This window comes from Felis catus, chromosome X (genome assembly GCF_018350175.1).
Source record: "Felis catus isolate Fca126 chromosome X, F.catus_Fca126_mat1.0, whole genome shotgun sequence".
Classification (NCBI taxonomy): Eukaryota; Metazoa; Chordata; class Mammalia; order Carnivora; family Felidae; genus Felis; species Felis catus.
This window is the reverse complement of record NC_058386.1, coordinates 5752806-5779439: the sequence shown is the minus strand read 5'-3', so window position 1 is coordinate 5779439 and position 26634 is coordinate 5752806. Positions and strand designations below refer to the sequence as shown.

Sequence of the window (26634 nt, the reverse complement as noted above, 5' to 3'; positions counted from 1 at the left end):
CACGTGTCCATGGTCAGAAAATAGGGAAGACAATTCAGACTGAAAAAAATCCGTATAAACGCGTCGTGGTGGTAGGAAGCAGCTGACAGTGTGTTTCTAGAAAAGCTGGGTGTAAAGGTAGGTTGTGTGACCAATATGTAAAATGTACCAAGAGACAAACAGAGAGATCACTGGTGGTAGATGATAAAGATCAATGCCGTGATGTGATGTTGAGAAGTTTCCCTTCGTTCCGCAGAAAATAAGATGTGATTGAATAGTCTGAGAAGGTGGAGGGGGCAATCTGTCCTGTACTCTAGGAAAATCATAGCCACAGAACACTGTGAAGGGGGAACTAAAAAGATGGGCTTGCGGGGACATGGGACGGGACGTTGTTAGGAAGGTCCAGACAGGAGATAGAGGGCCTAAGAAAGGGTGGTCACCGTGGAGACAGGATGATTGGGGAATTCCTGAAATTATACTCTGCAATCAAACCACGAGGTGTTGGTAGGTCCAAGAGCAAGTCGAGAGGTCCCTTAGCGATCCAAAAGAATAGAGTTGCCATGCAGATACCATCAGGAGTGGGGACATCCTCAGGAGGGGCATTTGAGTTGGGACTCGTGCAAAGAAATTCATTTGGCCAACAGGTGGACAGTGGGACCTGCAGCCCTAAATCAGGGTACAGAATCGAGGGTCACATACTTAGCAGCAATACTCTAGGCCTGAAAGTGAATGTGACTCTCAATGTAAGGTTGTGCACCGAAAACAAAAGTTTATGACCTGAACCTGAATAAACCCTCACACAATGGCAGAACAGGAGACAAATTCCACCCCAGCCAGCCACATCAGGGACATTCAAATCAGAATCTTTAAGGGATATGCAGAGCTATGAAAAGTGCCTCCTTTCTCTACTTTTCTCAGTAGCTCTTCCTAATTCAAAATGTGGCAAGCAGAAAACTCAGAGAGAAACCTGAGATCAGGTCATTGCTGTAGGCAACTTCATCTTCCTCAGACTTGACTACTTGATGTTCAAAATGGAGGTAATTAACCCTTCCCCCAGAGCACAGACCCACAGTGAAGATCACTTGAGACACCAGCATTGTAGTAAAGGGACAAGGGATGCACATAACCCATCAGCAAAGCAAAACAGAGACTGCAGTGGGTATGGGGAATGTTTTCTAGAAAGTATTTTGTACAACTCATTGACCTTTGACTGGATATATTTGGTGCTGTTTAAAAATTACCCAACTCCACCCACCTCAATGTTTAAGGACTTTAAAGTGTCCCTAAACAAGACGCAGCATAAATTAAGGTCAACGTGAAATCAGAGTTGATATTCAGTAACGTCACTAACAGGCATTAGGTATTATCTACGTTTCGTATTTGCACATTTTTCAGTTTCCTCTCTGTTTAAAATGAAGAAGTGGAAAACGAAATAGAGCATTATCAAATAACGTTTTCAAACGAGTTATCAACGTGTTAGGCAAATGCTCATTCTCAAGAGAAAATGATCTTAATGGCATGTGAAGTTCTAGGTTGTCGTGGCGTTGAACATCGTGGTGCCATGGACTCTACCTAATCCAATTAGTCTTACACATCCTATGAGTACCTAATCTTATTTTAAACTTCCCTTCCCATAATGGCTACCATTTGGAACTATGGTTCTTAAATCTGTCCATCGCCAGACCACTTGAATGCACCATGGGGAGAAAAAAGAAATCAGAATGATGAACTACTTTAAAATGAGCCACCTGTGAGGGACTTTTGAAGCAAGGCGGTCACTCGTGCCAAAACCAAACATTATAAATTCATCATTTTTCAATTTTAAGCCATAAGTCTATAGGAGGGAGCCCAGCAATCAATTGGGGAATGCTAAGGACCCATGCTTTGGAAATCATTCTTGTAATGTTTGACCACATGAGAGCATTTTAGGCTTATAATTTTTTTCCTTAGAAGGCAAACATTCTGAGATGGAAAGGCAAGTAGACCGGGGAACCACGTTGTAATGACTTTAGACTGTATCAGCAGAAACAGAGCATGTTGGATGGGAACAGTGTCTTCAAACTCTTCAAATTCTTCAAACAGTGTCTTCAAACCATGGCGTCACATGAATTCTTGTTAACCGCGTGTGATGCCACTCGGTAACATGGCTTATTCAGAAGAACGCACATAAAAGAATTGCTCTCAAGATGCCTGGGTGAAAAATGCTTGTTCAGAATCAGGAACCAGTTTAGAGTCTCTTTTTAAAAAAGGGAAAGCTATGGGGCACCTGGGTGGCGCAGTCGGTTAAGCGTCCGACTTCAGCCAGGTCACGATCTCGCGGTCCGGGAGTTCGAGCCCCGCGTCGGGCTCTGGGCTGATGGCTCAGAGCCTGGAGCCTGTTTCTGATTCTGTGTCTCCCTCTCTCTCTGCCCTTCCCCTGTTCACGCTCTGTCTCTCTCTGTCCCAAAAATAAATAAATGTTGAAAAAAAATTAAAAAAAATTATAAAAAAATTAAAAAATAAAAAAGGGAAAGCTAAAAGAAAAGAAGGTAATTCTCCTGAAATGTGGTGGGCTGACCTCAGTGTGAGAAGCTCTCAAATGTGAAACCCTGATAGGGAGAAGCCACTTTCCTGAGAGGAAGTGAGGATCTGTTGTCATTACACAAGATTTGTCTTTTCTAAAGGTTTTCTTCCTCAGCTTTACCTCTGATCATTTTAATTGCCATGGTCCTGTTTTAGGTGTCCCCCTGAAGCCCAGAAAAGAGTTAAGATTCACAGAACTGCAGTCTGGACAGCTGGAGATTAAGTGGTCCTCGAAATTCAATATTTCCATTGAGCCTGTGATCTACGTGGTGCAAAGAAGGTGGAATTATGGAATCCATCCTAGTGAAGACGATGCCACACACTGGCAGACGGTAGCCCAGGTCAGTGCTTCTTGCGCCCTACCCCTCCCCGCCTTGAGGCAATGTCGACCATACACCTGCAGGCAGAAAATTAACTTGCTGGGGCCCCCGCGTGGCTCTGTCGGTTATGCGTCCGACTTCAGCTCAGGTCATGATCTCATGGTTTGCATGTTCGAGCCCAGTGTTGGGCTATAGGCTGACAGCAGGGAGCCTGGAGCCTGCTTCAGATTCTGTGTCTCCTTCTCTCTCTGCCCCTCCCCTGCTCGCACTCTGTCTCTCTCTTCCTCTCTCTCAAAAATGAACCAACATTAGAAAAAGAAAATTAACTTGCTGTGCCCCAGCCAGAGTAGCCTGACTGGCAAAATAACTCACTCAGACGCGGACATAACAGCATGTGTGTGTACGGAAGACAGGACGAGTCCACAGATATAACCCGGTACAACTAGCAACTTGACTATTGGCCTACTTTGCTCAAAATACATGTGCAGTGGAGATAACTCTCTAATCTGAGTGTTCACATTTACTTCCTCCAAGAACTGCATTTCCTTGAGATAAACTTAACACCGGCCAGAGTCAAAGAAACATAACACTACTAGGACTAGTTCACGGGACATTGGACCATCTACACGACTCCTGTTTTTCCTGCATTTCAAGCCTTCCTTCTACACAGGGACTTGAGTAGCATTGGAGGAAGATTCCTATCGCAAAAGCCCTTAGTGGGAAGTAGCCGTCAGCTCCTAAATCTTTGCTAAGTGCTTCCTCCGTCCCGCTCAGCTTACACACTGATACCCCACCTGCATGGAGTACGCTTGGGGTTTATCTTGACCCGTGCTGTTTCCTTTTCTGTCTCGCTGATGAGAAAAGCAAAATATTTTCTTTCTTTTTAAGAGCTGCTAAACGGACTGCCAGCTGCAAGAAAACTCCACGGTTCTAGAAAGTGAACAGATTCTCAGTGTGAACCTGCCTCATGTCCTCAGCAGCTGAAACGCCTTCTCCACATGTGTCGGGAGGCACAGATTCTGACCTTAAGTGGATCGGGTCACTTTCCTCCAAGGACCCGATTCCCGTTATCGTTTCCAGTAGATGCAGAGTCAGTGTCAGGGTGCAAGTGTTTGGAGGAGGAATTTGGTTCTTTTCTAATAGTATCTCAAAGAGGATAAACACTAAAATAATCTAGACACTCCTAAACAAATGAACAAATGAGTGGGGAAAATGCCGCTCAAATAAATTTAGGAATTGTTTCATTCCCATTTTCTTTTTTTTTTTTAATTTTTTTTTTCAACGTTTTTTTTTAATTTATTTTTGGGACAGAGAGAGACAGAGCATGAACGGGGGGAGGGGCAGAGAGAGAGGGAGACACAGAATCGGAAGCAGGCTCCAGGCTCCGAGCCATCAGCCCAGAGCCTGACGCGGGGCTCGAACTCACGGACCGCGAGATCGTGACCTGGTTGAAGTCGGATGCTTAACCGACTGCGCCACCCAGGCGCCCCTCATTCCTATTTTCTTAAAATGTTTTTTTTTGCTTTACTAAAACATAAAGGTGTTTGGCATACAGCCAACATGCATGATATGTTGTTCCTTAATGGGACAATCTCACTTGTAAATTTTACGAATTATTTAAAGTTTTATGAAAGTGATGGACAAGAAGATCATGTCTCTTATTCCTTTTTTTGAAGAGAGGGAAGATCTTGAATAATAACAATAAATTTTATAAATGTGTATAATATTTTATATTACAATTCTATTTCTATTAATATATAATACATTATTATACATATTAATACATATAATATTAATACAATATTATATATTTAATATATAATACATTATTATATATTTATACATAATTATTACTATTATTAACTAGTTCACATCTTTCTTTCTCTTCCTTCCACCCTGCCTTCTTTGTCTGCTAAATGCTATGGGGAACGTGCTGGCTTCAGGTTTTTAAACTAAAAGTTAAAAGTAAATGGTGATGTCTGTGGAAGGGTCGCCTCGCAGTTTGCTAAATGAGGTAGAAAGGCACACATGAGAGTTCATAGCTTTTCCTTGGTCTCGGAAATGTTTCTCTTCCCTTAGATATTAAAGTAAATGTGACACCCCTTTGCAAGAAGTTATTGTGGACCCGGGCTAAGGAGGTTTCAGTTCAATCCCACTTGCCCACTTTCACGCACTGAGCACACATTGGGTTTGGCACTGGGCAACTCACTGGGTCAGTGAGGCCCCGCATGTGGGGATTTGGCTCTTGAAGTCAGTGCAGGGGTCCGCAGGTCCCCCCCCCACCCCACGGATTGTCGGGAAAGCGGGTATGGTTCCCCTCAGCCTGATGAGGTGGGAGGTTAATTGAAGTCTTATGACTCCAGCAGGAGACACAGCCAAACCCGGGCACCTTCACCACTGCCCACTTTTTTTCCTTTGGACATTTAATTGGACAGAGAGATATCAACACGCCTCACCCTTGAGAAGCACGACCGGGTCCTTGCAGATCATACGTGATTTACTCAAATAGGGAACAAAGGCTCGGGTTGCAACATACTTCCGGAAATCGTTAGCGCTCTTTAAAGCATGTGAGTCTCCATCTGACTCCCAAGATTCTATTTGGCAAGCAAGTTAAAGAGGCATTTTTCTTCTATAATTGAAAGGTGATTTCATTTTCTTGCCTATAATGTAATGATTAGCTCATGTATATATTCGCTCATATGTATAACTTAGCGATTAAAACCCTCATGGGTTTAGTGCTGTATTTAGTCACCAGACTCAAGTAGCTCAGCCATGTTCATATGGTTTTGACTCCAGAGATCTTTAACTCTTTGGGGTGAAATACCTATGAATGGAATTAAACACTTGAAACGCCCTAGAAATTCCTTGACCCCTGATAGCTCCTCTCATAACTGAGCACGGTCCCCACACTTAGGCACAAGGGCACAGGGACGTCAAGGCAGCGTGGCGTTGGCTGATGAGGTGGTGCACTTTTACGACAGACCCAGTTGACATGTCTGGGTAAAAGGGTTCTCTGTGCTCTGTGACATCTCCCCCCCCAGACCACAGATGAGCGGGTCCAGCTGACTGACATACGACCCAGCAGGTGGTACCAGTTCCGAGTGGCAGGTGTCAACGTGCATGGGACCCGAGGCTTCACCGCCCCCAGCAAACACTTCCGCTCTTCCAAAGGTGAGTCTCACTTTCCTGACCCCTCGCTCCCCTCCCCCTCCCGGCATACCTGGGATGCACATCCCTCGTGTCCCCACGTTCCTATTCACAGCTGCTCAGCAGGTGGCTTTGCTGTTGTTGGCGAAAAGGACCAGATGTGTTTGAAGGCAGCGGGTGAATATACGATTAAGACCGTCATTGGGCTTTATACCTTCCAAACATCGCACAAGATAATCTAGTGGGGTTTTCTCAACTTCGAACTGGTGGTTTTCCATTATCAACTTGTATTGAGTCTTAGCCTCGAGATATTCTGTGTCAGTCACCAGTGAATTAATTTTTGGAGGGGAGGGTTTAGTTTGAGCTACTTTAGACTGTGCGGCTTTTCTTGAAACGGTTGTCATATTGAGTTAATCTCTTTTATTTCACCACACCCAGAATCTAAACCCCGAGTCACCCCGAGTCATCTACTCACAGTCACCGTATTGTAGTTGAAGGACATACCCGGGTTAGGTATGAGTGTTCCCTCCGTGTGTATTCCCCCAGTCGTGTTTAGATGGCTGTGCACCTCCAGCGTTCATTATACGTGTGTTACAAAACCTCATCTCAGAGCCGGGCTGGTCGGCTTGTTCACCTACTAACCAGTCGCTCTCGTCTTACGTGGAAGCGAATTCAGATTTATTTTAAACAAAACGCTTTGTGATATTAATGCATAACAGAAGGCTTGTGACATCAGTCACACGTATGTTACGGGAGGGTTTGAACGGGCTGCTCTGACTTGCGACTTCTGCCGCAGGATTGGTCTTCAGTGGAAAGCTTGCAACCGAGATAATTTCATATTTGGATCCTATTACGGTGTGTGTTGTAGACTTTTAGCTCTCTCTTTTTTCTGAAAAAGAACTTTTAAGAAAGGAAAAGTGCATTTTTTCCCTCCATGGAGGCAAATACACTAAGCAAGTTTAAAAGTGGAATCACGGACATCAGACCTTGTCTCGAGGCTGTCTCCAGTTGGCCTGATGATTTAGAGAGGGAAGTGAAATAATTAATTCACAGTGGGTTCGGAGGTGAGGATCAACTTGGGTGTCATGATTCAAAGGCGAGCCAGGCACATCGTGGCCGAACTGTGTTACCATCTGTTCTGCTGCTGCAGGTCGTCTGGTGGCTCAGGTCAGGGCTGCAAATACGTGGGCAGAAGCACTTTGCAGCCTTTGGAGACAGATGTGGAATACCTTTAGGGATGGGGTGGGATCTGGGCAGGGCTCTGTTGAGTTTCCAGGGCCGGTCATGTAGCTTCCAACTGCCTAAGAGGCACCCGTTCCGAGGAAGCAGCCAGGCCATGCTGTCCCAAGATCCCTGCCGTGTGTCTGAGCACCTTAGTCGTCTAGAATCACGGCTGCATCCCTCAAATTTAAAGGGGCTCTTGTTGAATGAGAATGCACCATGTTGGGGAAACATCACAGTCACCATTACTCTCTTCTAGTTACTCATTTTCCAAACACATCCGACCCTCAGCATCCCAGACTCCACTTATTGCAAACCAAAGACGTCTGTGCAGAATTCATAGTAGATCCTAGTCTTTTCCCAGCAAAAATGCATCACACTACTGTGGAAATGTAATAGACTGGCTAAATAAATGGTCAAAGACATTTCCTTCCAGGACTGGTCTAAAGGATCCTTAACCATTTACAGGGTGACACCACGTCTTTCCCCACCTGACTCCAGTTTCATCAAATGTAGAAATGGGCCTCACTGGGAAAACAGTTTTTAAACCCCTTGAAATATAATTACTGCATCATTACAATCATTCCTCTTAAGGGTACAATGGAGGGACTTGTGGTATTCACAGTGATTTGTGGGGCACTGGGGTGAGAACCCCCCAGGAGCCTCCCTGCTGTAGAACAAAGTTAGTTTTGCATCTTTGCCTTCTCCTTGGATCACTCATGTTTCATTCCTTTTTGTATTCAACAACTATTTGTTGAGCACCTATATGTATCAGGCACTGCTCTGGGCACAGGGGATAATAAATGAACAAAAGGAAAAAAACTATCTGCTCTTGTGGAACACAGACACACACACACACACACACACACACACACACACATTTATTCCAGTTGGGGGTGTGAGGAAACAGTAAATAAGATTAATAAACAAAATACTGTTGTAAAGTAGGATAGTGATTACTGATGATAGAACTCAGGACAATACTAAGGAAGGGTATTTGTTTTTTCTACAGTCTTAGCGAAGGCAGACAAGGGTTTTGCTGAGAAAGAGACGTGTGTGAAAGGAGACGAGAGGGGAGAGGAGGGGGAAGCAGGGATGCCGGGGGAGGCCACTCTAACGATCCTGGGCGAAGGTGATGGTACTTTGGACGAAGCCAGAAGTGAGTTGCCCGGGAAGAGTGAAGAGTGAAGCTGACAGGTGTGAGAAGTTGCCAGTGAGTGATGCTGGTGGGCCACCTCAGTAAATTCTAAAAGTCACTGGCTGGTTCATTGAATGTGAGTGAGTTTTATCATATGTAAGTGAAATTCCAATAAGGTTGTTAACACAATTTTTCCCCAGTAAGATCCCCATCCTACATTTGACGAGATCGGGTAACTGGGGAAAGATGTGTCGCCGTCTCGTAAATGGTCAGGCATCCTTTGGACAAGTCCTGGAGGAAATCTTCAACCGTTGAGCGCAATTATAATACTCCCATCATTTTGTGATGCGACTTCACTGAAACCATGTTAGAGGTGATTGCGAAATCTGCACAAACACTTCAGGTTAGTGAGAGTGCAAGAACCACACAATCTAGAATGTTCCTCCCAGGGAGATCTATAGCTATGGAGCATGTTTGCAAAAGTAGGAAATAAAACATTTTAACACTGCCGTGTTTCAAAAAATCGTACATTTTCATTTAATAAAAGCCCATTTATTCCCGCTGTGCTCCAGAACTGAAACTATACCAGTTGTAAGTCCTCGAGTGGTTTAAAATTGCTTTGAGAAAGAATTATTGCTTCTAAAATAATAGTCTGTGCAAAGGGTAAGTAATTTCTAGTGTATTTGAGTTGAGTAGAGGGCCAGCCTTGATCACTTAAGTCTGGGTCAAGGGAAAGGCGAAGGGGGAAGGGATTTTTTCCATCTACAATAAACACATCTGAAAATAAAAGGCAAATTAAATACAGAAAGAAAAAAAAAACTTGATAAAATGGGTTTCATTTAGCTTATGCTTTCTGCCTGCTATTCATTGGCCTTAATCCTGATTTTCGTGGAGAAGCCAAAATTCTTGTCATTCTCTTCTTTATGGTTATGTTTAAATACAAAATTAGTCTGTGGTTTGCCAGAATGGATTGGCTGTTAACTAAGTTAATTTCCTTTTAACTCATGTATTTTCCAATAACTTAATCTCAGCCCCTCAGAGTGATGATTTGTACAGAAAGTTCTGAGTTGTTGCTACGTTGGTAGATTGCTGTTAGCCCGTACGTCCCCCAGAAGAAATGCATGATTATAAAATAGAGAAAATCAGTAATTTTTGCTGGCAACAGAAAGCCCAAAAGAGAGGTTGGGATAATTTCTGTATTCACTTATTTATTTATTTATTTATTTATTTATTTATTTATTTATTTATTTATTATTTTCGTTTTTATTTATTTTTGGGACAGAGAGAGACAGAGCATGAACGGGGGAGGGGCAGAGAGAGAGGGAGACACAGAATCGGAAACAAGCTCCAGGCTCTGAGCCATCAGCCCAGAGCCCGACGCGGGGCTCGAACTCCCGGACGGGGAGATCGTGACCTGGCTGAAGTCGGACGCTTAACCGACTGCGCCACCCAGGCGCCCCTGTATTCACTTATTTAAATCCTCTCCCACCTTTCCCCCGGTACTTAAGAAGGAAAATCGGCTTTGACGTTAAAAATGAAGATGACAGGAGCGCCTGGGTGGCGCAGTCGGTTAAGTGTCCGACTTCAGCCAGGTCACGATCTCGCGGTCCATGAGTTCGAGCCCCGCATCGGGCTCTGGGCTGACGGCTCGGAGCCTGGAGCCTGTTTCCGATTCTGTGTCTCCCTCTCTCTCTGCCCCTCCCCAGTTCATGCTCTGTCTCTCTCTGTCCCAAAAATAAATAAACGTTGAAAAAAAATTAAAAAAAAAATGAAGATGACAAATAATTCGGTATCCTAATGCATAATGTCTCTTTCTGGTTTCTGTCTCCGGATTTGGAAACTAGGAATGGTAATGCTTCCACGTGGAGACTTACCTTCCTCGGTCACTGCTAGGATGAAGCGCCTTTTTTTCACCCCGCTGCCACATCCTAGGGTGTACCAGAATTTTTGTGTCCTGTTGCATTGGAACAAACCACGGGAAGCACGGCGCATAGGAACAGAGGGTGCCATTGCGCCTGAGAGCTTTGAGCGCAAGTGGCTTACTCGGGAGGCCGTCCAGGGAACAAGGGGGATGGGAGGTGAGGCAGGGAGGAAGAGAAGGAAGAGGGTAAGAGGCCGGTTCCCATACTGGTTGTCACTGTGGGCGACCGAACTCCTTGCTGTGGGGACTCAGTCCTCAGATGCACGCTATTCCGCGGGGACATCCGTCCACACACGGGCAGAGCTCTGGCCGCTGGCGGGGCCAGCTGAGGAGCTGGGTTCCCAAGTTAGCCATGCGTCCTGAAGCCGTGAGGTGCAGGGACTGATACTGGGATGCGGGGGTCTGCAGGGCTCGGGCTCCACGGCCACGGGATTCCTGCTACAGCAGATCACGGACATGTTCTGCTGTGGTTCAAAATAAATACATTCACAGTTGCACAAAAGGAATGCCCGCGTTCCTAAAGGTCCCCGGTCCCCTTCCTGTGTCAGACGGCGGCAACAACCCAAGAAAGGCGTGCCTTTCTGGCCTCGCCGTGCGCCTCTCCCCTGATGGCACCCTCTCCCAGCGTCTGGCAGGCTCCACGGTGTGTCCGTACCAGAGCCACTCATGTCCAACCCTCAGAGGCCCCAGACGTAGCAGTGAGCCATCGGGAGGGACAGCTGTAGCTACAGAAAACCTACTTTTTGGGTTCCACGCCATACTTGCTCGTCTTTTTCAGCAAATTGGTGTTTAACCTTCACTTGACTGTGTGGATACTGACTGAAGGGACCCAAAATGCATGTGTGTTGCCTGCCCCGTATTAGAAATGTATATTGGTGAGTCCTACTACTTGGGCCAAATGTTTGCTGAATTTGGGAAGTAATGTCCCTGCCCATCCAAATGACTTCTGTGTGTCAACGTACCTAGCAAGAGAAAGAAGGAAGTCTTCAAGTTTTGTAGGTTGTACAGAGCAAAATCCGAATTTTGGGTTTTTGGTTGTTTTTTTGTTTTTTTTGTTTTTTGTTTTTTGTTTTTTTTTTGCATGTTGCCGAAAGCAGGCAAACATTTGGATGTTTAAGACTGGTGAGTATCAGTGGACCATTCAGAAACAGCAAACGTTAAAGGGACGTAGAGGGAACACTAAAAGTCCACCTTCTGTTGCTAAGCTAATATGTCATTTTCTAGTTATTATATTCATGTCCCTCCAAATTCGAGGCTTTTCCTACACGTTTCTTGTCTGTTTTCCCGTGAGCCCAGGATACGTTAAAAAGGAAAGGACGAAGACAGTGTTGTTTTCAGAGCACACAAGTCTCAACGCTGCATGTTATTCTGTGCGTACATTATGGAGTGTTACTAAAATGAGAACAGACATCACTGATACCAGTAAAGTCCCCCCCTGCTCCTCGGGACCTGTGACTTTTTATGCCGTCCCACAGCTGATCTGTGTGTGCCATTTCCACTGGACAAGACTCCACGTTACGTGTGTCCTAGAACTATTTACTACTTAGGGTACCTTCTGCAGCTTTCTAAAGACTTACAAGTTGTGTGTCTAGATACTGCACGGTGATTCCTTCCTTCCTTCCTTCCTTCCTTCCTTCCTTCCTTCCTTCCTTCCTTCCTTCCTTCCTCCTTCCTTCCTTCTTTTTTTTTATTTAAAAAATTTTTTTTTCAACGTTTTTATTTATTTTTGGGACAGAGAGAGACAGAGCATGAAAGGGGGAGGGGCAGAGAGAGAGTGAGACACAGAATCGGAAACAGGCTCCAGGCTCTGAGCCATCAGCCCAGAGCCCGACGCGGGGCTCGAACTCCCGGACCGCGAGATCGTGACCTGGCTGAAGTCGGACGCTTAACCGACTGCGCCACCCAGGCGCCCCCCTTCCTTCCTTTCTTAATGAGGGAAGGAAAACTATCCCAACTGATGAGTCTGGAAAGAAAAAGAAAACTGACCTATTAGAACCAACTTTCTAATTCAGGTGGAGAACTTGTGGGTAGTAATACCACTGCTTTAAAAATATCCACTTGGGGGGCATCTGGGTGGCTCAGTCGGTTAAGCTTCCGACTTTGGCTCAGGTCATGATCTCACCGTTTGTGAGTTTGAGCCCCGCGTCAGGCTGTGTGCTGACAGCTTGGAGCCTGGAGCCTGTTTCAGATTCTGTGTCTCCCTCTTTCTCTCTCTGCCCCTCCCCCACTCACGTTCTGTCTCTCTTTCTCTCTCAAACATAAACATTAAAAAAAATTTTAAATATCCACTTGGTCACTGTCACTTCCCTTAAGACATATTCCTGTGATGCGTTTCAGTGGGAGGTTTGGTCTTTCGATATTATTTGAGGAAATCAAGTAGGTGATAAAATTTACATCCATTTTCTTAGAACGTATGTTGTTCCTCTATTCGCGCATGAGTATACATGCGTATGTGTATATTATTTATTTATACGGGTTGTTCTCCTTGCTGTTTGTATGCTACCCATTCACTTGTGGCATTCGTTACCCACCTAAAGTTAAAGACAGAGTGAAACCTTAAACCTCTCCTTCTGAAACCCACACCTCCTTGGCTTGAAGCACCACATAAGATCGTTAATGAAAGGACCTGTTTCTGTCCAGAGCTAACATTGGCCATTCATGGCAAATGGTCAACACAGCCTGTGCTGGAAACTGTATGTAAGCAGAAGCGAGCACAGCCTTGCTATTTCAGTTATCTTTGGATAACTGCTTTCTGAAATGTTTCTGCAGGTAACTGGAGAGATCTCACGGAGGGAGTGGAAAGCAGCAGAAAGGTGGGGGAGAAGTGCCCTGATTTCAGCCCAGAGGGAGGGGTCCGAGAGCACTGGTCTCGTGATGTGACTCTGACCCTCCCCCCGCACACACACACACTCTAGAATGTAAACTCTCCAGCCCTCCATTTCCTCATCTGTAAAGTGGGAACAGAACTCCAACGTTTACTCAACAAAGCACAACCATACACTTGTAACATCAGAAATGGTGCTCGTCTCAAGTTTCAAAAAGCTAATGGTATCGGGGCGCCTGGGTGGCGCAGTCGGTCAAGCGTCCGACTTCAGCCAGGTCACGATCTCGCGGTCCGGGAGTTCGAGCCCCGCGTCGGGCTCTGGGCTGATGGCTCAGAGCCTGGAGCCTGTTTCCGATTCTGGGTCTCCCTCTCTCTCTGCCCCTCCCCCGTTCATGCTCTGTCTCTCTCTGTCCCAAAAATAAATAAACGTTGAAAAAAAAATTAAAAAAAAAAAAAAAGCTAATGGTATCACTGCTTTTGAAAAGACTCTCACTCAGGGGTTGGCCGTCTACGGCCTGGGTCCGAATTTGGCTCGCTGCTCTCTTTTACAGATAAAGTTTTATTGGTACACAGCTCATGTGTTGACGTATTTTCCATGTCTGCTTTTGAGCTATCGCAGCAGAGTGAGGTAGTCACCACAGAGACTGTCTGGTGTGCAGATCCTGGAGTGTTTACTCTCTGCCCCTTCCCTGAGGACATTTGTCAGGCCCTGCACTAGGCTACTAGCACGGACACCTTCCCCGTGAAAGGGCTTTCCAAGTGTTGTGTCCAGGGACACTGGCCCATAGTTGTGGTGAGGACATATAATACATGTAGGGATGTGGCATGTGTGGGTGTGTTTTTAGAGCCTCACCTTCCTCTTCCCTCGTTTTCATTCTCACTCCCCACTCCCCTGCCACCATTACCTGAATGACCTTGGACAAGTCACTTCATCTCTCCAACCCTAAGGCCTTTACCATTCTTTTAAAAAGCACCAACGAATAAGCTGTACAGTACCTTAGGGCTTCATTATAATAGATTGTGTGTGTATTTCTTTTTCACATGCAGACTTCCAAGCAGACATTTCTAAATTCTAATGCAATTAAGACATCGGGCAAATGGAAAGAAGAGATTTCGTGTAACGCAGCAAAGGGAATATATTTTCCTTCGTAATGAAGGGAAGCATGTCACAAGGCAGGGGATGGCTTGACTATGGGAATTTTAGGACTGCGAGTGAAATCCTTCAGATTAGACACATAGGATAGGCTGCCTCTCCACTGACATCTACAGTGAACGAATGGCCACGTGAGTATCTAGCTTACAGAGGAGAATCAGGGCGATAACCAGATGCTCTCTACAATTCCTGTTGGCTTCGTAATCGGACAGTGATTATTTTGGGGATGTCTCATCTTGGTAACGGAAGTATACTGTCTTGATATTGTGAGTTGTCAGAAAGGGCTTTACTTTTAAGGTAAGATAAAGCACATATTACCAATTCAAATATTTGAAAGCATTCTTTCTGCATAGGTGGTTCTCATGAGTTATGTTGCACGTTTCATTAACGTTTTGTAAACGGGAGAGTATTTTTCTGGATTATTATGATCACATCCAAGGTGCGGGACAGTTTTCTAGGGAACTAAGTAATTATGTACCGAATGGAGCATATTAAGACAACACAATACCTAATACTAGCAGACCTTGTTAAACTTGAATTTCTCTATTAGGAGAGGAGATGGGTTTGAGCTCTTCCTATGAACCTACAATAACTGGAGAATTCACCTGTTTTCAGCATAGACACATTCAGGTACATCCCTGAGAACATGTACACCTGTGATTATCCCTATGCATTAAAATTTTTTTTCTTGCCTTGAAGAGATGATTAGCTTGCAAACTAGGTTCCCTCGCAGAAAAGTCGGTAGGTCCTTTTCCTAGGCTACAGGTCGAATCCTACAGGAAGAGGGATTGCTTCCGGTCTCTTGTTTCAAGCCAGAAACAGCCCCTCGGTTCACTTCACCGTCTTGTTAGGACTCACTCGTTCCAACTGACAGGGTTTAAAATGGACACAGAAATACTGCCTCACAAATCAAAGTAATTCATCTATTCATCCAGCAACTGTTTGCTGAGAGCCTGATGTGTGCCAGGCACTGGCCTCCATGCTGGGAAGACAAACAGATAAAACGGATCTGTGAACAAAACAGATAAAAAACCAAATCTTCCCCTCACACAGCTTTCATTCTTGTGAGTGGAGGCGGACAGGACATAAAGGACGTTGTAAGTCAGTTGGTACCAAGGGCTGTGCAGAATAAGGGACGCCTGGCTGTGTATTGAGGACGGGCTCCAGGGAGGCAGCCGCAACGTGAGGGAGCATTGAGAGGAGGTCTTGGCAGTGATGGGGGAAGGAGGGCGTTGGCGTGGTGTGGGTGCTGGTTGTGGTGCAGATATTGTGCATATATTTTGAAGTCCGTGCTAACAGAGTTTGCTTAGGGGATATAAGAGCCCCAGAAGTGTCTGACTTCTAGGTTTTCAGTCTGGTTAAGTGGAAGGAGGAGTTTCTGTTTATTGAAGGGTTGGCTCCCATGGCGTGGGGACAGTTATGACGTGAGTCCTGGACACATTAGTTCTGAGTTGGCTCTGACACCTCCAAGGGCAGCTGACGTGAAGACCACCAAATATTTGACTCTGAGTTTGGGACAAAGTCTGTGTGGAAGACATACATTTGAGAGTCGGCAGCACACAGACTTTGGGTAAAGCTGTGACTGGACGAGATCCCTAGAAAGTGCAAGTACATGAGAGAGAAGAGGTCCCTGAGTTCAGGGGCCGGATGCCGTCTTGTTGAGTCACGGCAGCATGGGGATGAAGTTGGGGCGGGGGGGGGATCAGGCAGAGAAGAGGATCCGGGTCCCGCAGGACCGAGGGGAAATTCAGCAGAGACGTGTCAGGTAGAGAAAGTGCCTGTAACACCAGGCAGTGCTCGGTGGTGTCATAGCCACATCGATGACCCAGGTTCGGTTCCTGGGGCTCTGCTCAGCCAGCACAATGAGGAGTCCAGGGCTTCCCACGCCCCGGGTAACTGTGACCAGTGTGTTCCAGCTTACATTGAGCTGAGTCATGTTCACACCTCTTGGCTTGTCGCAGGCAGGTGCGATGCTTTCCAAGATCCAGCTTGCAGGTAGGTCATCAGACTTTCATGTGTTTTACACAGAGAAAGATCTTTTACATAAAACATAAATACGTGTTTATGTAAACGTATAAACTATCCATAGAGGTGCCCCAGTGGGACTCACTGAATCAGCGTATCCCAGTGTATGTCTTGGGTGCTCCCAGAAGGTTCCTAAAGTTGACAATATTAGAACCACCTCATCAACACTGTCACGTAACATGCTTTGGATTCACCTTACCTGAAAAACAACAATGAAATATTCTCATCTTTTTATCTATCTATCTATCTATCACCACAGAAGAGAGAGAATGAGAGACAGAACCCCAAGCAGGCTCTACACTCAGTGCGGAGCCTGACAAGGGACTCAATCCCATGATCCTGGGGTCATGACTTGAGCCAAAATCATGAGTTGGTCTCTCAACCAACTGAGTCACCCAGGCTCTCCTGTTCTCATTAAAAAAAATTAAGCAATCTGTGGCACCTGGGTGGTTCAGCCAGTTAAGTGTCCGACTTTGGCTCAGTTCATGATCTCAAGGTCTGTGAGTTTGAGCCCCGCATTGGGCTCTATGCTGACGGCTCAGAGCCTGGAGCCTGCTTTGGATTCTCTCTCTCTCTCTCTCTCTCTCTGTCACTCTGCCCCACCCCCATGTGCACTCTGTCTCTCTCTCAAAAATAAATAAACATAAAAAATTTTTAAAAATTAAGCAATCGGGGTACCTGGGTGGCTCAGTCGGTTAAGCGGCCGACTTTGGCTCAGGTCATGATCTCGCATTCCGTGAGTTCGAGCCCCGCATTGGGTTCTGTGCTGACAGCTCAGAGCCTGGAGCCTGTTTCAGATTCTGTGTCTCCCTCTCTCTGACCCTCCCCCGTTCATGTTTTGTCTCTGTCTCAAAAATAAATAAACGTTAAAAATATTAAAAAAAAAATAAAAAAATTAAAAAAATAAAAATTAAGCAATCAACCAAGCCTCCAGTCCTTATATACCTCTAGACAAGCAAGAGACTTAAAAAAATAATCCATGTTTCCATTGTTCCAAAACCACGAACGATCTTGACAGTAAAAACATGGCTAAATCCCCTCAGTCATCTTCATTTATATCAAGTTAGGTGTAACTTCTTGGCACTTGTGATGCACATGGCATTACCCTTCCAATTATTGACAGCATTTTTCTGGGAAAGCATCTTCAAACAAATCCATCTGTAAATCATCTGTGGCATCTACACTTGTTCAGTTTGTGGCAGAGAATGAAGGAAAGGCCATCTAGCTTTGTGTGTAGGTGCTTATCTTTGTATATATATTGAAAGTGGAGGTCTGTAGAGTAACCTCATCTGTCTTGTGAGAGGCGAAGAAGCTTTTGCTTTATGCTTCAAGCCAGAAATGGCAAAATTACAGAAACGGTTGTTATCCGTATGTCATCCAATTTGTAATGTAGATTAAGAAAAAAATGCTTTTGGGTCGCCTGGGTGGCTCAGTCAGTTAAGTCTTTTGATTCTTGATGTGGGCTCAGGTCTTGATCTCACAGTTGGTGAGATCAAGCTTTGCATCCACTTCTGTGTTGACAATTCAGAACCTGCTTGGGATTCTCTCTCTCTCCTTGCCCCTCCCCTGCTCGCTCGCTCGCTCGCTCTCTCTCTCTCTCTCTCTCCCCCTCCCTCCCTCCCTCCCTCCCTCTCTGCCTCTGTTTCTCTCTCAAAATAAATAAATATTTTTTTAAAAAAGACAAAAATTGCTTTACTTTTGCTGACATCCCTTTGTTGCTCTTGTTTGAAGTGAGGATCAAAAGTTACAGAACCACTGAAATGAAAACAGTCATACGAGCCGCATTTCTCTCTTTCTCTTTCCAGAGTTTTCCAAGGCAGTTCTGCGTTGAGGACCTACTTAATGTCAACCCACCTAAATCGAATTTTGCCATGTTTTATAAACATTTATCAATTTCAAACACAGTGAAGATGAAGCTGGGTTATAGTGATACGTAAATGCCTCCCAGGAGCCTTCTAGATTACAAATATGGCCCGTGCAGTGCTCATGCGTTGACCATGTAGTCATTAGACCTACAAGGACATGGGTTTCGTTGTCACCCGGGTACTCAAGTCCTATGGTTTGTCTTTCTCCCGGATTTCAGATCCCTCTGCACCCCCAGCGCCTGCCAACCTCCGGCTTGCCAACTCCACTGTAAACAGCGACGGCACCGTGACCGTGGCCATCGTCTGGGATCTCCCCGAGGAACCAGACATCCCCGTGCATCACTACAAGGTATTTTGGAGCTGGACAGTCAGCACCAAGTCACTTGTCCCAACAAAAAAGAAGCGGAGAAAGACTACGGATGGGGTAAGTGGGAACAAGAAGAAGAGTGTTGTCTTCCAAGTTGTACCGGAGGTCAAGGCAGCTGACGGGAAAGGTGGCCTCTGCTGAGCTGAGAGAAGGAATGGGTGAAGGAAAGGTTCCCATCCCTCTCGTTTGGGCCAAGGAAGTTCGAGGAATGGAGGGCTGTGCCAGATGCTCTTGCCTTTGACATTTTAGGTACAAAACAGCTGCATTTAGTCCGTTGACTGACGCACATCCAAACAGCAGGCCAAACTCCTGAAAGAGAAGGAACAAAAATCATTTTTGTCTTAATGGTCCAGTCATAGAAAATGACATAATTCCAAATGTCTTTTACATTTAGATCTTTTTCTTTGGGTGTGCTTGAGATCCTTGTAAATCAAAGAGCAAATGTTCCTGGCTTTTCTGTTGCAAGGTATTTCCATCTGTAACCTAATCAGTGGAACAGTAAACAGCTTAGAAAATGCATGTTTGACAATATATTTCTCTCATTGATTAAAAGAACTCGGAGTGGTTTATTTTCCAGATGGAAAGAAAGAAAATCTTCACTGAACCATGTTCTGAAATGAGATTCTATGATAGTGAACATTTTGCATTGTATGAAATTCTTAGTGCATAAAAAGGAGTTACCCGGTTTCCTTTTGGTACACATTCCTTTGTTGTTACCAAACTTACATAAACAACTTCCTCCTAATTTGTAAAGTTGAATTCCATAAAAAAACAAATGTTTGAAAATGTTTTAAACAAGGATAGCAGGACTTTTTTTTTTTTTTTTTGCGGTGAAGATTCCAATTTCTGTGCCATTTAGAATTCTAAAACACGTCTCCTAAACTCCGTATTCTTGATATTTAACTGTGATGCCTAGTTTGTTTTTATTTTTAAGAAACTTCCTGACTGTTCCATCTTTTATTTTGAAGGACTTCACAGCAGGCGATCATTGGCAATGCATGATTATCTCATAGGGAGATCTGAAGGGATCATAGGGGTCGGAAGCAGAATATGATGTGTGAAACGCGTATGGTACCCATACACACATAAACACACCCACCATCAGTCACCAAACAGCATCACGGGTTACCAGGAAACTTTGCAATTTACTTCTATTCTTTATCAATTAAATAAGTAAAACATGAACTGCAAATTTAATTGAAAGTGTTAATGGGCCAGAGTGGCCAAAGTGGTAGGTCACTGTCTTACGGGTGACTTCTGTTTTTGAATCCACTGCGGGCAAGCTGTAGGTCATGTGGATCACTGAATTCTCCATGTTAAAATCTGACCAACGGACATTAAGATTAGAAACTGGGAAAATGCGTAAGAATGTGAGAGAGTACGAAATTTTCTTCTTGGGAATCAGTAGGTTCCCATTTCCTAAGATACCATTCTAATATCCTTGGTAAATAAGGAGAGAAGGGGTTTTCAAAGGGGATGCTTTTTCAAAAGTCAATTTTCTTTTACCTGAGAGATAATCGTTTAGGGAGAAGGCTAGGCAATCTGACAGGAAACCGTGACTAGGAGAAATTGAGAATCGGTAGTTTAGGCAGACGCGCTAAAGGTTGAGAGAGGTAGAACATCCACCACAAGGTCCCGGGAGGGTTTTTCTCTGCTGGTACCAGGTAGCGGGCCACAGAGCACAGTCCCCACCTCACCGGGAGAAGCAGCCACAGTCTGGAGTCTGACACTCAGTCTTCCCATTCTGGAAGTGCAGCCCCATCAGCATTTCAGAGCCAAGCGGATGAGGATGGCCAAGTGCTGATAATTCATCCCTCAAAAGCCCGAATGATACAGCGATGCCATGTATAATTTACAGCGGATCACACTCACAGTTCTGGAATGCCCATGAGAAGCATGTTCTCTTGCTGAAAAGAGATCTCACAAGACCCAAAATGAAGACCAGAATGCCAATAGGTGATTGCGGAATTTACACAAGGGTCTTGTGTCTGTGATTCCGTCTTTGGTGATCTCAGACGACGCCCTTTGTGCAGCAGGCACACTGCACACATAACACTGGAATCGTCTGCACTGGAAAGTGCGTGCCACCAGTGGCCTGCGGTTGGGTGTTACATTACTGATGCACACTGTCCGACTTTCATAACTGGTAATACCACCACTTGGACCACTTGTAGGCAAGTCTTGCAGCCAAGGAGCTCTTTCACGTCAACACACGCACAATAGTTTGACAGACGTCTTGAATTCTAAGACAGTAACCTTATTTTCCTTCACCGTGAGTTCTTGCAAGGGACTTTGGTATCCTACTTTTCCTGTAACCCTAGGAAGAGCAGCAGACTCAGACTTATCGAAGCTGTGCTCCTGTCTTGGAGCCACCATCCCACAGCTGGTGCGCTCCGATGTCACTGGATCTCCCAGTCTTTAGTAGAATTACTCTCTGGCCTCCAGCCATCAGGCAAATAAACAGGTTTTTGACTTGCTTCATTTAAGGCTGTGCATCACACACAGAAGCTCTGATGAGTGGTTGACATTAACGATAACAATGACTAACAAAATCTTAAAGCATTTTCTCGGGATGATTTTTACTACCACTTTTGATTGAAATTTACTCATGGAAGATTTAGAATAAATATCAAAGAAATACAGTTAAGGACAATTCATAATTTTTCCAGGTATCTGCTAACACGAGCCTCCATCGGTTCATGGCAAACATGTCTCTTTTCTCCATGAGGTGGTGTCTAGAATAGTCAAGAGCAGAATTATTCATTTTTTTTCAAACTTTTTAAAGTTTATTTATTTATTTTGAGAGACAGAGACAGTGAGCAGGGGAGGGACAGAGACAGAATCCCAAGCAGGCTCCGTGATGTTGGCACAGAGCCTGATTGGGTCTCGATCTCACAGGTGGGAAGCTATGACCTGAGCTGATATCCGGAGTCTGATGGCCACCCAGGCATCCTAGAATTATTCACTTCTATACTCATGAAAGAGGATCCAGTAATTGGATAAGGAACACAATTCCCAAATAATATGTTTGGGCGTTCTACTTATATTGATAGTAAAACTGGATTTTTTTAAGGGCACGTGTACGGCAGGGGCTGCCGAGATGCTTCCTGAGGACCGTCTGGCTCTGTGAGGAAGAGGAGTGGCAGAGGCAGAGCGGTTCGTAACGGGCTTGGCGAATCTTCTCTTTTCCTGCAGTCCCAGAATTCGGTGATCCTGGACAGACTGCAGCCAGACAGTGGCTACACCGTGGAACTGCAGGCCATCGCGTACTGGGGACAGACGCGCCTGAAAGGAGCGAAGGCGTCCCTGCACTTCACGCCCGCACGCTCTGCCAGCCACAGTAAGTGTCCTATCCTGTCCCTGAACTTCACGCCCGCACTCCCCACCGGCCACAGTAAGTGCCCTCTCCTTGTGGAGGCGTGCCTTTCTGGCCTCGCTGTGCGCCCCTCCCCTGATGGCACCCTCTCCCAGCGTCTGGCAGGCTCCACGGTGCGTCCTTACCAGAGCCACTCATGTCCAACCCTCAGAGGCCCCAGATGTGGCAGTGAGCCATCGGGAGGGACAGCTGTAGCTACAGAAAACCTACTTTTTGGGTTCCACGCCATACTTGCTCGTCTTTTTCAGCAAATTGGTGTTTAACCTGTGTTTGATCATATTGATCCTTACTGCAGGGGCAAAAAATGTGTCAGTTGCATGCTCTGTATGGGAAATGTATATTGTTGAGTCCTGCTACCTGGGCCAAACGTTTGCTGAATTTGGGAAGTAGCGTCCCTGCCCATCGAGATGACTTCTGTGTGTCAACACGGGTAGCAAGAGAAAGAAGGAGGTCTTCAAGTTTTGTAGGTCGTACAGAGCAAAATCCAAATTTGGGTTTTGTTTGTTCGCGTGTTACCAAAAGTAGGCAAACATTTGTGTGTTTGAGATTGGTCACTGAGCCATGTTTCAGTTTCACCTTTGACTTTAATTTGTATCTTTTGAGTATGCAATATTTTGGTGTCATAGTGGAAATTTGGCAAGAAAACTTATGTCTCCTAAACCTGGGGATGGGTGACGTACCTGTGGTAACAGGTATTCCACAGTGCTCATGTTGCTTCTTGAAAGGCTACTTAATATTCCATTGAGTAAATTTTTCCCGTATTGGTTTTTCTTGCTTCCAGTTTTTCTAAACTAGTATGTTTGCCACAAACTGAGCAAAACAAGAGGAGAGTCTTACATGGCAGTCATATCTGAGCCAGAAAATAAGTTCCTTTCTTGTTTTTGGCTTTGTTCACAAGACGGGGCTAGTTAGAACTGCTCAGGAGAAGCGCGTGGCAAGGTTTCTGGGAATGGGAGAGATTAAAGGACCATGTGATATTGATTCCCTAGGAGTAGAGCCCCATGGTATCTGCCTTTCATCATGGGCCTGCTGCAGAAGGGTAGAAAGTGCTAGAAGCCTGTCTGAATATAGGAAATGCAAGCCACACTCTGCAGAGTTAGACGCAGTCATTGCTTATAATTATTTTCTACCACCTGGGAAAAATAGGATCAGAATGAGCAGGTCTGTTTGAAATGATGCTTTCAAAAAAGTTCTAGAAACAGCTTCCTAGCTCCATGAGAAACCATCTCTTTGGAAACTAAGTGTCTTTGAAACAGTCTACTATTTTTAAGCATCTCTCTGAATATAATACAACTTTTACCTAAAATTCCTCTTGGAAACTTTTCTATAGGTGTAGTAACTTCATGGATTTTTTTTAATCCTGTCATTCATCCACTCCTCAACCTGAAATGTATGGCCACAAAACATGACATTACTGTCCCTAATGATGGAGGTAATTGCTATATTATACTGTATTGTACTATAAACATAGGTCCACTATATAGAATATATACTTATAGACCAAATATACACAATATAGTACATATGTACCATGTATTTGTTTATGTGTGCATGTCCGTGCACACAGACACACATGGATACAGGCACACATAAACATACACATGCATGTACTGTTCATGCACGTAGACATATGCACGCATACACATTATTGCAGCACTAGATGCATTTTGAGCTCTGCCCAACATTGAGTTTGGAAGATAAACATGTACGCATGATGGCACAGACATCAGTCCACTGCACACGTAGTCATAATGGACATGGAAGAAGCTGAAGTTTCGGTGGGGAATGAGATCCCTCAAGAGTCATGAGCGCCCCGTGGGCCCACAAGGCATGGGCATCCGCCCCCACACGGGTGGGTGTGCATGCGCATGCACAGAGATTGGAAAGTGTGCTGTGTGTGCAGAGAATTCAGTGTTGGGGAGAAGGAAGGAAGGGGGGGGGAGGTAGCGCTGTCCCTGGGAGAGCTCAGTGAGTGTGTGGACTCAGCGACCATCTTTGTGCTTCTGATGCCCTCTCCCTGTGTCTGGCTGCCAGCTCAGCACCTGTACGGGGGTGGCTAGCAGGTGCTCAGACGGCACACCTGCTCCTCTCCCGGGATCTCCCATGGCAGACGCCCCCCCACCCCCCTTCACCCATCTGTTCATGCCAGAGATTGAGAGGCCAGTCTTCATGTTTCTGTTTTCTTTCTCTCCAGAAATGCAGTACTGTAGAAAGTCCTTTTTGTCTCTAATGCCAAATGCTCTTGGGATCTATCAAGTTCTTTGCCATGTTTGGGCCATTCCCATCGCTTTCTTACAATTAAACAAGTCTCCTAATTAGTATCTATTTTCACTCTTTCTTAACTATCCATTCTGTAGATGGCAGCACACATGTGCTTTAGAAAACAGCAACTGTGTAACATACTTCTCCTTCTTCTGAATTCCACCCTCAAGAGTGTCCCCTAGTCATCTTCTCCAAGTTCGTCCTTCACTCCTGTCCCCTTCTTCCTCCCCAGCCTCCTTCTCAGACCTGAGTCCTATAGACTTCTGCTTCACCAAAGACCTTTTTCTTCTACTGGTGGGAGGGATTTCATGTTGTGTAAAATACGTTCGCCTTTATGTGTCCTGGTTTTTCTGGTAAACAACATTCCTTCCCCATTAGAAGCTGGTGTGGGATTGCAGACTCGTATAATTTGTGTTTCTTCCCACAACCAAGAACAAGGACTGAAGAATCTGACCTCAGCTTGCTATTGTGGGGGTACATGGAGTGCCTCGGCAAGTCCCCGTGGACACAGAGCTCTGACTGGGCTCTGGATCTCCACAGCACATCTAGGGCTTTCTCACTCTTCCTGGGGCATCGCCACACAAGCCCATTGGCTCGCTGAGATCCTCTTTAACTAGTTTCTTCTCCCACCCTCTCACGGGGGATTGTAAACCTCTCTTTCTCTCATATCTTAAGCCATAATGCATAATATAGTGCACATTCCTCCCTTTCAGAATGGCACACAGTTCCCCATACATATGAACACATCATGTTTATCTTCCCCTGTCCTCTGTAATATGAGGTGGAAACATCCTTCCTTTTGCATATGGCAGACCCCACCATGTGAGGTTGAGACCCACCCCTTCCCAACTTGGAAAAGAACATCCACCAACCCAAAAATCTCATCTAGATCATGGAACATGGGTTATCTGTCCATTGTGCTCTGCACCTGTATGTGTGGTGCGTTAAGTATGGCTCCATAAATATCTGTGAAACACAATCAGTAATCCCTATCTTATCTACAATGTCAGTCAACTTTCCATCAGACAGGTTTATTGTGAATGTTAATGTCACTTTTTAAAAATTTTTTTTAAGTTTTTTTTTTTTTTTTGAGAGAGCACGTGCACAAGCTGGGAAGGGGCAGAGAGAGGGAGAAAGAGGGAGAGAATCCCAAGCAGGCTCCACGCTGTCAGCACAGAGCCTGATGAGGGGCTTGATCTCATGAACCATGATGAGATCATGACCTGGACTGAAATCAGCAGTCAGATGCTTAATCGAGCCACCCAGGTGCCCCACTAATGTCACTTTCTAATCATCTTTAAAATTAGATAATGTTTTAACTGATCAATAAAGAGATACAAGAGTTAACCTATCAAAGGCCACTTTATTCTAAGGATTAACTTACTCATGTGGATTCAGAAAGGTGATAAAGGAAAAGTAAACGAGAGAATAGTTCAGAGTACCTGTCATAGCACATATTGTTTTGTCTCAGGGTATCCCTTGGAAGAGATGGGCTTTACCAAAGATTATGCAGGATATAGCTGAATATTTGTCAGGATTTCATACACTGATGGTGATATACAATCTCATAAATGCTAGTACATGACTTTTACAAGAACACCGTATATTTCATCACAGACCAATGAGAAGTAAAGAATAATTACAACTTTATAGAATAAGCAAGGGAAATTATATTTTATAGGAAAGAGAGTAGTAAATGCCAGCATGTAAATTACTTTTTGAATTATATTTTCCAGGTCTGCAGGCTGCTAGGTGCTTTAATGACAAAAAGTTCTACGCCAACAAAGGCTGAATGTTCCTGCCATTTTGTAAAAGGGCCCCTTGAAGGAAGAAAAATGGAACAGCGTCTTGAAAGGAAATGTTGCTTGCTCTTTTGGAGGCTGGAAGAATCTTTCCAGGGTTGACAGATTACTGATCTTTTAGAGTTGCCTCGTGCTGCTGGGGTATTCTTCCAGCTCTTCAAATTAAAAATGGAGCAGACAGAAAATATCCTGGAGCTCCTGATCTGTGAAATTAATCAGAATTGTGACATTTGAAAAAACAGCCTGGTCATTCACTTCTCTTAACTTTGGGGCTATTAAATAACAGCATAAATCAGACCTCGTATCTTTCTACAGTATGCAGGAATGATTTTATTCCATTCTTATTTAGTAGTGTAAGTGCAGGACGCCCCTTTCGAGTCAGGTCCAGGCTCCTAGGACTGACGCACATGCCTGTCTGTCCATTACATGTGGCCTCAGCAGCACTACATGGTGATGCATTTCTCTACTTGAAACATTTCAAGGGACCAATGGCAGTTCAAGAGACCAGTGCCAGTTCACTCTTGAGATACAGAAAACTATGTCCTTACATACACGTAATGAGAAATAAAGGTTTGCATAGGCTATAATAAGAAGGCAGGAAGATAGAATTCACATAGAGATTAAACATAGCATCTAAACCTCTATTTTGGTGGTCCTTGGCAAATTCTCAAA

General features: G+C 44.8%; 1 protein-coding gene and 1 long non-coding RNA gene across 4 annotated transcripts in view; one reads left to right on the top strand and one right to left on the bottom strand.

The window, feature by feature from the left end:
- ANOS1 (anosmin 1) overlaps nucleotides 1–26634 on the top strand; it is a 187052-nt gene that overhangs the window by 134823 nt on the left and 25595 nt on the right. For both annotated transcript variants that reach the window (XM_023249109.2, XM_023249108.2), the window contains exons 5-8: nucleotides 2698–2882; nucleotides 5903–6032; nucleotides 18374–18579; nucleotides 21718–21862. In XM_023249109.2, the coding sequence (XP_023104877.2) occupies nucleotides 2698–2882; nucleotides 5903–6032; nucleotides 18374–18579; nucleotides 21718–21862 (666 nt within the window). The remainder of the gene's footprint in view (nucleotides 1–2697; nucleotides 2883–5902; nucleotides 6033–18373; nucleotides 18580–21717; nucleotides 21863–26634) is intronic.
- LOC102899438 overlaps nucleotides 14101–26634 on the bottom strand; it is a 561352-nt gene continuing 548818 nt past the window's right edge. The window contains exons 12-13 of one of the 2 annotated variants that reach the window (XR_006593108.1): nucleotides 17987–18831; nucleotides 14101–16489 (exon numbers count right to left, since the gene is read on the bottom strand). This is a non-coding gene — a long non-coding RNA (uncharacterized LOC102899438). Of the gene's footprint in view, nucleotides 16490–17986; nucleotides 18832–25503; nucleotides 26166–26634 lie in introns of those variants that run through there. The other variant, XR_006593109.1, reaches the window with a different exon arrangement.